Consider the following 10,974-nt stretch of genomic DNA (forward strand, 5'->3'; position numbering starts at 1 on the left):
AGGATGCAGGGAAGCAGAAGGGCCCCAAAGTCCTTCTGAGGACTCAGGGAAGCAGAAGGGCCCCAACTTCCTTTGAGGATGTAGGTTTCTTTGTTTAATCATCAAAAACTTCCCAGAATGACTTGTATGGCCCCAAATCAGTGTCAGGAGCTGTTCTTCCAAATTCCATCTCTCTGCTGTCTGGAGATGGACTGGTTCCTCTCCACCCACTTTGGTTTCCTCCTAGGTACCCAACTCTGTGCTCAAAGTGATTAGGCAAACCCGAGAGCCCCAGATATGCTGAAGGAGAGAACGACAATCTCATCAACTCCTGTCTCGTCATTTGCTAAAGCCCCAAGGAACAAACTTCAGATACCTCATTATCAAAGGGACCCCAAGATGGGAAGTTGGGTTCCCAAGACAGTAATTTGAATTCTTATGCTGCTGAAAAGTCTCTAGGGAGTCTGGGTTAGGACACCATGGAGAGTTTATGGGAACTTACCTTTTCAACTTGTGACCAGAGAACAAACCAGACGTGAACTCTTAAGAACTTTTGTTTTCTAAGACAGGGTCTCTGTGTAACAGCCTGTCCTGGAAATCGTTTTGTAGCCCAGACTGGCCTCAGACTCACAGAGATCCACTTGCCTCTGCCTCCCAAGTGCTGGGATTAAAGGCATGCACTACCACTGCCCAGCTGATTGTAAAGATTTTTGCCCCCTCTAAAAGTTAAAAAAAATACATTCAAACACTTTAGCATTGGAACCTATTTTTAGAACTTTTAAATCAACTAGTTTAAGATTAACTTCTGTAGCCAGTGGATCTAAAGTTAGCTCCTGTACTTACTTGGCTGTTTCTTTGTCTAGTGCCCACAGGGAAGGTCTTTGTAAATACCAGAGTCCCAGCAGGCTATTTCCTGACCTCAGTTTTCCTCCGTCCAGCAGGTGATTCAAAAGTTTTTAACCTGGCAGTGGTGGCGCACGCCTTTAATCCCAGCACTCGGGAGGCAGACGGATCTCTGTGAGTTCGAGACCAGCCTGGTCTACAAGAGCTAGTTCCAGGACAGGCTCCAAAATCACAGAGAAACCCTGTCTCGAAAAACCAAAAAAAAAAAAAAAAAAAAGAGCAGCAAGGACTAAGCACTCTCAACTCCTGCCCCTCCCCCGCTGTTTCTCCATCCCCCTCTTTTTTTTCCTTGAGATTTTTAAATTTCATTTGGAGACTTTAGTTGGTTAAATTGCATTAACTTCTTCAAAGATGTATTTCAAAAATACATCTTTTGGTTTTGTTGTTTAAATAACTACATTTAGAAATGTCGACAGCAACTGCCTTTGAGTTCCTAGAGCTTCAAAGGGCACTGAGGCTTCAGGAGCACCCCAGCGAGTCGAGGATCTGAGTCTGTCCTACCCATCACTGCAGACTGGCCTGACTCAACCTTCCCTTCAGATGGCGGACCTTTTCTTGCCACAACCTTATTTATAGCAATGCTATAAATTTTCTCTCAAGTTGGTTTCTTATGTTTTTTCATCTATCACCAGGGGTGTGTTTAGTTCTGTAAACACTAAAAAGGCACACAACTCTCAGGTCCTTGGGGTACAACAACCAATCTCAGGTTCTACAGCTGCTGTCAGGGCAACTCAAGACTGACCAGAGCAGGAATGACCGTGAATGTCAAAAGAGTCAAATTTTAATGAATTTCCACAAAGTCAACCAGTTTAGAAAGCCTGTCTTGACTCTGGGCGCTTTCTCTTCTTCCTGGCTAACGTGGACTGGCTTTTCATCTGTGCTTTCATTTGCTTCTATGAAGGCCTCGTACATTTTCTGGACTCTGATCACTTCCTTCTGGGCATCAAAATGGACTTTCTGCCTGGTGAGGATGGGAACAATCAAGTTGAAATCACTGATTCGCTTGTTTAGCTTTTGGATGTTGCCTTGAAACTGCTCACAGGCTTGGTTCCACTGTTTCTGTCCTTCGGGTGTCAGAGGGTTCCCAAGTTTCTTCCTAGATACTAACGGTCCTTCTCGAAGTTGCTCAATGGTATCCTTGATTTCTTTCTGCATCAGAATCCACTCTGGTTGGTATCCATTATCTATCAATATTCTGTTTAAGTTGTGAGTCATGGGATCAATATATGAACAGCCAGAAAATTTCTTCAGAGGTTTTCCTTTTCCGGTGAGGTTGTCAAAGTCTCCTCTGGCCATCGATTCCTGGATGAGGTCCTCCACCAGGCGTTCTATGGCTTGAGTTATCTTTTATTCTTTGCTCTGTCTTACGTCTTTGACAGTTATGCTATTGGCAAAGTGTTCCCTCTGAAGTTTCTGTTTTTGATATTCCATCACATGCTCCGTAGCACGGTCTGCCCTAAACTGTCTGTACTGTTTCTCTCGCTGACTTGGTGTCCCAAAGCCAACGCCTTCGAAGCTTAAGTAATGCCGGTGCTGAGGTGTACTGTATTTGAATTTGTCCTCCTCTTCTGTGTCTTCAGCTTTGTTTTGTCTGGCCTGTCTTTGCTCTATCACGTGTGAAAGCACATTCCGGATAAGCTTCTTCGATCTTTATAAATGTTGCAGAATCAGCCTTATTTGAGCCACTGTCTGGATGATACTGTCTGGCAAGCTTATGAAAAGACTCCCTGACGTCATCTGCAGAGCATCCTTCATCTAGATTCAGCAGCCTATCTTCTTCTTCTTGGATTTATGGGTTGAGATCATCCTAGATCCAGAATCTGACAGCATCTTTACCCTGTGAGGAATCAGTGAAGCATTTATGAGATGTGGTCTTAAGATCTGAGCCATCTTCACGCATACTGTGTTTATCATTGTATTCAGAATTCTTCCTAACCATGACCTACAAAACAGCAATGAGCAACAAACCTGTATTATCAGTAATTTTCTTTCTTTTTTTTCAATAACAAAGTAAATTAAGGTGTGGGTTACATGTTCTTAGTAAGTGTCAGTTGTTGGGGGCAAAGAGAGTAGACTGAGGTTTGGTGCCAACACACAGATGGCAGCTAGCAAATGTCCCTAACTCCAGTTCCAGGGAGTTTAACACCTCCTTCAGGCCTACTCAGGCATTGGATGCATGTGGTGCTTAGACATACATGTAGGCAAAACACCCATATGCATATAAAAAATAAAAAAAAATAAAAAGTTAGTTCTTTGTAACAAAGTTGCTATGCAAAAATATATACTTTTTTTTTCTTGGTTTTTTTGAGACAAGGTTTCTCTGTAGCTTTTGTGCCTGTCCTGGAACTAGCTCTTGTAGACCAGGCTGGCCTCAAACTCATAGAGATCCACTTGCCTCTGCCTCCTAAATGCTGGGATTAAAGGCGTGTGCCACTACCACCTGGCAATATATACATTTTTATATTTATTATTTTACTGATGTTAGCTAGAAGGTGGACATTGATGTTTAGCAATTACATATTGTGAAACAATCTGAATTCTTCTACCCACCAAGCATATAATGTTAGACCTAGAAGGGTCTTAGAATTCACCTAATGCAGTTTTCTCATTTTATAAGAAAAGCAGGTCCTGAAAGAAGGTTAAGCAACTCAGTCAAATCACGTTAAAGGTATGACAAACGACTCAGGGTTCAGTCAAGACTTGGCTTGACTGATTTTTGTTTGTCTGTTTGAGACAGGTTTCTCTACACAGTTCTGGCTGTCCTGAAACTAAGTATTCTGGACTGGCCTTGAACTCAAGGTCAGCCTGCCTCTGTCTCCACAGTTGGTTTAATTATATGCTCAGCAAATTGCAAATTTTCCCCAAGTACCATTTCATTTTATTTATTTTTGGCAGATACTGTACAGTGGCCGTCACGAATAACTTGCTGCACATCAGAGACAGGTACTAAGTGTGATACTAGATTGAACAGAAAGAATCAAGCATGCAACCGACTTTACCCTCAGCACCTCACAGTTGGCTAAGTGCTGGGGGGGGGGGATGGGCAGGATGGTGAGCGAGCACCTGCCATATTAAAAACGCATGGTCCTGAGGAGAAAGACACTGAACACTGACATAAGGCAATGAAAGAAGTACTAGAGGATTACTAGATGGGAATTACTGGACGTTTGATTGTAAGGCGCGTTTTAGAAGTCATGGGAACCCCGATGTCATAAGCTAGGCGTCAGTGGATATTAGAGCTGTCTGGAATGCTGGTAGTTACGCTCACCGTGGCTGGCAGGGAGCTGTCAGTGCCGATGCACCCCCTTACTCACCTTCACAGACCGACGGGGCTCAGCGGCTCGCGGCCCCCGGCTGCGTCTCTATCCTGGCACGCTCGCCCCGCTTCGGCTGCCTCTGCCGCGCTACACTGCGGAGCCCTTCATTATTCCTCGCTGCGACAGGCCGCCTCCCTCATCAGGGACACCAACCTCTTTTTACAGAATCATAACCCAGGGGGCAGAGGACAAACACCCGGGACGCCCGTTGTACCCAGGGGGCAACAGGCTCCGCCTCCACCCGCTTTCGAGGGCAGGGTTTGGACGGTTGGGATTATGGGAAATGTAGTTCTACAGCAGGTGCGGCGCGGGGGTGGGGGAGGTGGGGGCTTGGGGCCTCCAGAGGAGTTGCAGCACCGAATGATGGGTTCGTGACTCGACCGTGTATGTGATTTGGAGAGCACCCGCCCTCGATAAATTGTTCTGGACGGAGGAAGATTATTAGGCTGCCCCTGTGGTACACCTGCACTGTCAGTAGGCTTCTTTAGGCCTAGAAAGATGGTCTTTCTTTCTGCTAGTCTTTCGGGTTGGTTGGAAGTTTGTTAGGTTTTTTTTTTTTTTGTGGCACGCATCATCTCGCTTAGCCCGGTGGCCTTACACTCACTGTCTAGTAGAGGAGGACATTGAGTTGCAGGCCTCTGCCTCCATCTAACAGTCCTTCTTCCCTTTTTTCATAGGTTGCTGGGGGTAGAAAGCCAAGGGCTTGTGCATTCTAGGCAAACACTCTCGGAGCTCTGTCAACTGTGCTACATCCCATGCCAGCAGCAACAACAGTCAGCGCTGCACATGGCCAGGCACTGGAATGGGGAGGAAAAAAATGAGAGGTCTGTGGCTTTAAGTTCAATCATGGGCGGAACTAAACAAGCTCCCCTCCCACCTGGTATAGCAATTTCTTGATTATTATTTAACAGCCCCCCCTTTTCTACTTGATGTAAATGGATGTTTTGCCTGCTTGTATATCTTTACACCGGGTGTATGCCGTGCTCGTGAGGACTAGAAAAGGTTGTTCTGGGGTCATGGTGGTGGCGCAGGGCTTTAATTCCAGCACTTAGGAGGCAGAGACAGGTGGATCTGAATTCAAGGCCAGCCTGGTCTACAGACCTAATTCCAGGACAGATGTGGCTACACAAAGAAAAACAAACAAACAAAGCAAGCAAGCACATAGCAGCAGCAGCAGAAGAAGAAGAAGGAGAAGAAGAAGAGGAAGAGGAAGAGGAAGAACAAGAAAACAAGAACAAGAAGAACAAGAACAAGAAGAACAAGAACAATAAGGTGGTTGTTCCTCAAATACAGTGTGAGCTGCCAGGTGGCAGATGGGCTGGGACTCAATCCCTCTGATCCTCTGCAAGAATAAGGGCTCTTACCGGGCAGTGGTGGCACACAGCTTTAATCCCAGCTCTGTGAGTTTGAGGCCAGCCTGGCCTGCAAGAGTTAGTTACAGGACTGGCCCCAAAGGCTATAGAGAAACCCTGTCTTGAAAAACCAAAATTGATCTTTCGGCGCCAGGAGACCCAGCATTGGGGTGAGTTTCTGGCCCACGGCGCCAGCCTGGGACGGGGAGCTCGGGGGTTTCTTGGCCCCCTGTCCTGCTTGGGCTCTCTGCTGCCTCTTTCTTCCTGGCCCACCCAGCTTCCGTCCAGAGCCCTCCCCACTTCGCCCCCACTGCCCTCTTTTGGCACGTGGCATCGCCCAGCCCAGCCTATCTGGGCGCTGGGTCCGAGTACCCGGGGCTCCCGGGTGGGCAGCAGTTCCTTTGTTTCTGTGGCATGCCTGCACCAAGCGGGGTAGGCGCTTTGTCTGCGAGCTGCCCAACCAGCACGGAGGCCTGATCTTTCGGCGCCAGGAGACCCAGCATTGGGGTGAGTTTCTGGCCCACGGCGCCAGCCTGGGACGGGGAGCTCAGGGGTTTCTTGGCCCCCTGTCCTGCTTGGGCTCTCTGCAGGGCCTCTACTCCCCGGGTGCTGCCTCTTTCTTCCTGGCCCACCCAGCTTCCGTCCAGAGCCCTCCCCACTTCGCCCCCACTGCCCTCTTTTGGTGCGTGGCATCGCCCAGCCCAGCCTATCTGGGCGCTGAGTCCGAGTACCCGGGGCTCCCGGGGGGCAGCAGTTCCTTTGTTTCTGTGGCCTGCCTGCACCAAGCGGGGTAGGCGCTTTGTCTGCGAGCTGCCCAACCAGCATGGAGGCCTGATCTTTCGGCGCGAGGAGACCCAGCATTGGGGTGAGTTTCTGGCCCACGGCGCCAGCCTGGGACGGGGAGCTCGGGGGTTTCTTGGCCCCCTGTCCTGCTTGGGCTCTCTGCAGGGCCTCTACTCCTCGGGTGCTGCCTCTTTCTTCCTGGCCCACCCAGCTTCCGTCCAGAGCCCTCCCCACTTCGCCCCCACTGCCCTCTTTTGGCGCGTGGCATCGCCCAGCCCAGCCTATCTGGGCGCAGGGTCCGAGTGTCCGGGGCTCCCGGGCGGGCAGCAGTTCCTTTGTTTCTGTGGCCTGCCTGCACCAAGCGGGGTAGGCGCTTTGTCTGCGAGCTGCCCAACCAGCACGGAGGCCTGATCTTTCCGCGCCAGGAGACCCAGCATTGGGGTGAGTTTCTGGCCCACGGCGCCAGCCTGGGACGGGGAGCTCGGGGGTTTCTTGGCCCCCTGTCCTGCTTGGGCTCTCTGCAGGGCCTCTACTCCCCGGGTGCTGCCTCTTTCTTCCTGGCCCACCCAGCTTCCGTCCAGAGCCCTCCCCACTTCGACCCCACTGCCTTCTTTAGGCGCGTGGCATCGCCCAGCCCAGCCTATCTGGGCGCAGGGTCCGAGTGTCCGGGGCTCCCGGGCGGGCAGCAGTTCCTTTGTTTCTGTGGCCTGCCTGCACCAAGCGGGGTAGGCGCTTTGTCTGCGAGCTGCCCAACCAGCACGGAGGCCTGATCTTTCGGCGCCAGGAGACCCAGCATTGGGAGAGCCAACATTGGGGAGAGTCAGCGTTTGGTAGGCAAGGAGACCTAATCCGGTAAAAGAAGATCCATAGGGAGCATTTGGAAGAAGAGATGGGCCGACGTCAAGGCAAGAATTCGCCCAACAAGCTGAAAAGCAACATGAAGCTACCAGAAACAAGCGACCTCACAACGGGAGGACAAGAACCCCATAATCAAGAGGAAGGAGAAAAGATTGACTTCATGAAAGTGATTGACACCCTTAAACAGCATGTAAAAAACGCCCTTATAGAAATGGATGAGAAATATAACAGAAAGTTTGAAGAATTGAATAAATCAGTGAATGATACCCTAGAAAACCAAGGAAAAACAATCAAACAGATAATGGAAACAGTTCAAGACCTGAAAACTGAAATGGAGGCAAAGAAGAAAACACAAACAGAGGGCCGTCTGGACATGGAAAATCTAGGTAAACGAATAGAGACTACAGAAACAAGCATAACCAGCAGAATACAAGAGATAGAAGAAAGACTCTCATATTCTGAAGATACCATAGAGGAAATAAACACACTGATCAAAGAAAACAGCAAGGCCAACAAACTCTCATCACAAAACATTCAGGAAATATGGGACACAATAAAAAGACCAAACCTAAGAATAATAGGAGTAGAAGAAGGAGAAGAAGGGCAGCTCAATGGTCCAGAAAATCTATTTAATAAAATTATAGAAGAAAACTTTCCTAACCTAAGGAAAGATTTTCCTATGAAGGTGCAAGAAGCATACAGAACACCGAATAGGCTGGATCAAAAAAAAACATCCCCTCGCCATATAATTATCAAAACACAAAGCATACAGAATAAGGAAAGAATATTAAGAGCTGCAAAGGAAAAAGGCCAAATTACTTATAAAGGTAAACCTATCAGACTTACACGTGACTTCTCCATGGAAACCATGAAAGCCAGAAGGTCCTGGATAGATGTACTGCAGAAACTGAGAGACCATGGGTGCAAGCCCAGATTACTATACCCAGCCAAGCTTTCCTTCACTATAAATGGAGAAAATAAAATTTTCCAGGATAAAAACAAATTTAAACAATACGCAGCCACAAATCCAGCCTTACAGAAAGTTATTGAAGGAAAATCACTAACCAAGGAGTCCAACAATGACCACAATAACTCAGACATCTAGAGACCCTTCACCAACACAAAACAAAGAAGGGAAACACACAAACTCTACAACTAAAAAAAATGACCGGAGTTAACAACCACTGGTCATTAATATCACTTAATGTCAATGGACTCAACTCACCTATAAAAAGGCACAGGCTAAGAGATTGGATAAGAAAACAGGATCCAACATTCTGCTGTTTACAAGAAACACACCTCAACCACAAAGACAGGCACCTACTCAGAGTAAAGTGCTGGGAAAAGGCCTATCAAGCAAATGGACCTAAGAAACAGGCAGGTGTGGCCATACTAATCTCTAACAAAGTTGACTTTAAACTTAAATCAATCAGAAGAGATGGAGAGGGGCATTTTATACTCATAACAGGAACAGTTCATCAGGATGAAGTCTCAATCCTGAACATCTATGCCCCTAATATAAAAGCACCCACGTACATAAAAGAAACATTGCTAAAATTCAAGGCAGCCATCAAACCGCACACACTAATAGTAGGAGACTTCAACACTCCTCTCTCACCAATGGACAGGTCAATCAGACAGGAACCTAACAGAGAAATAAGAGAATTAGTGGAGGTAATGAATCAAATGGACTTAACAGACATCTATAGAACATTCCATCCAAATAGGAAAGAATATACCTTCTTCTCTGCAGCTCATGGAACCTTCTCGAAAATCGACCACATAGTCGGTAACAAAGCAAACATCCACAGTTACAAAAAAATAGTAGTAACCACCTGTGTCTTATCAGATCACCATGGATTAAAGTTAGAATTCAACAATAATGCTACCCCCAGAAAGCATACAAAGTCATGGAAACTGAACAGTCAACTATTGAACCATAGCTGGATTAAGGAAGAAATAAAGAAAGAAATTAAAAGTTCATAGTCTTTGGACTCCGAGTGTGTGAGCACCTAAGATGCCGCGTGGAAGCCGAAGCCGCTCTTCCCGGGTGGCCCCTCCGGCCAGCCGGGCCCCTCAGATGAGACCTGCTCCCAGACAAGCGCCTGCAGCTCATCCTCCAGCAACAGCGACTGCACCATCTGCAGTTGGCTCACCTGCTGCTGCACCCCGGCAGCCAGGCCTGATGGCCCAGATGGCGACCACTGCAGCCGGTGTGGCTGTGGGCTCTGCAGTGGGCCACACCCTGGGTCATGCCGTCACTGGGGCCTTCAGTGGAGGTGGCAGTGCTGAGCCTGCGAGGCCTGACATCACTTACCAGGAGCCTCAGGGAGCCCAGGTGATGAACCAGCAGTCTTTTGGACCTTGCTCTCTTGAGATCAAACAGTTCCTGGAGTGTGCCCAGAACCAGAGTGACGTCAAACTCTGCGAGGGCTTCAACGAAGTGCTGAGGCAGTGCAGAATTGCAAATGGTTTAATGTAATCAAGAAGTTTAAACTGAAGAAATTCAAGTGGGCCCTACATAATAGTGCATGTGTGGACCCTGAGCAAACTTATTCCTAACAGCTCCATTAGGAGTTCTAACTGTATAGATATTATTCCCTGAGGCTCATAGTGTTGGGGATTGGGCAAGTGTTGGCCTCCTTGAACCAACTGTATTGGTTTTTTGTGACTTAACGAAAATAAAACTTTTATTCTGAAAAAAAAAAAAAAAAGAAAGAAAGAAATTAAAGTCTTCCTGGAATTCAATGAAAATAAAGAAACAACATACTCAAACTTATGGGACACTATGAAAGCAGTCCTAAGAGGAAAGTTCATAGCACTAAGTGCCCACTTAAAGAAAACAGAGAAAGCTCACATTGGAGACTTAACAGCCCACCTGAAAGCTCTAGAAAAAAAAGAAGCAGACTCACCTAGGAGGAGTAGAAGACTGGAAATAATCAAAATGAGGGCTGAAATCAACAAAATAGAAACACAGAAAACAATACAAAAAATCAATGAAACAAAAAGCTGGTTCCTGGAGAAAATCAACAAGATTGACAAACCACTATCCAAGCTAATCAAACGGCAGAGAGAGAATTTGCAAATTAATAAGATCAGAAATGAAAAGGGGGACATAACCACAGACACAGAGGAAATTCAGAGAATCATTAGATCTTACTACAAAAGCCTATATGCCACAAAATTGGAAAATGTAAAGGAAATGGATACTTTTTAGATAAATATCATATACCAAAGTTAAATCAGGACCTGGTGAACAATCTAAATAGACCTGTTAGTCGCGAAGAATTAGAAGAGGTTATCAAAAACCTCCCTACCAAAAAAAGCCCAGGACCAGATGGTTTCAATGCGGAATTCTACCAGATCTTCCAAGAAGATCTAATACCTATACTCCTTAATGTATTCCACAAGATAGAAACAGAAGGGTCATTACCAAACTCCTTTTATGAAGCCACAATTACTCTGATACCAAAACCACTCAAAGACTCAACCAGGAAAGAGAACTACAGGCCAATCTCACTCATGAATATCGACGCAAAAATCCTCAACAAAATACTGGCAAATCGAATCCAAGAACACATCCGAAAAATTATCCATTATGATCAAGTAGGCTTCATTCCTGAGATGCAGGGCTGGTTCAACATACGAAAATCTATCAATGTAATCCAGCATATAAATAAACTGAAAGAAAAAAACCATATGATCATTTCATTAGATGCTGAAAAAGCATTTGACAAAATTCAACATCCATTTATGTTAAAAGTCTTGGAGAGATTAGGTAT

The 10,974-nt window shown here is 46.5% G+C and overlaps 1 protein-coding gene and 1 pseudogene across 1 annotated transcript; one reads left to right on the top strand and one right to left on the bottom strand.

Moving 5' to 3' along the window:
* Positions 1-1,647: 1,647 nt before the first annotated feature.
* LOC121444412 lies at positions 1,648-4,306 on the bottom strand (annotated as a pseudogene).
* Positions 4,307-9,175: 4,869 nt separating this feature from the next.
* LOC121444413 (coiled-coil-helix-coiled-coil-helix domain-containing protein 2) lies at positions 9,176-9,906 on the top strand. The gene has a single exon (XM_041646223.1). The coding sequence runs from the start codon at positions 9,210-9,212 to the stop codon at positions 9,672-9,674; it is 465 nt and encodes a 154-aa protein (XP_041502157.1). The 5' UTR covers positions 9,176-9,209; the 3' UTR covers positions 9,675-9,906.
* Positions 9,907-10,974: the final 1,068 nt, after the last annotated feature.

Source organism: Microtus oregoni, unplaced genomic scaffold, assembly GCF_018167655.1.
Source record: "Microtus oregoni isolate MIOR12 unplaced genomic scaffold, Mior012 000123F_ref0000434, whole genome shotgun sequence".
In the NCBI taxonomy this organism is placed as follows: domain Eukaryota; kingdom Metazoa; phylum Chordata; class Mammalia; order Rodentia; family Cricetidae; genus Microtus; species Microtus oregoni.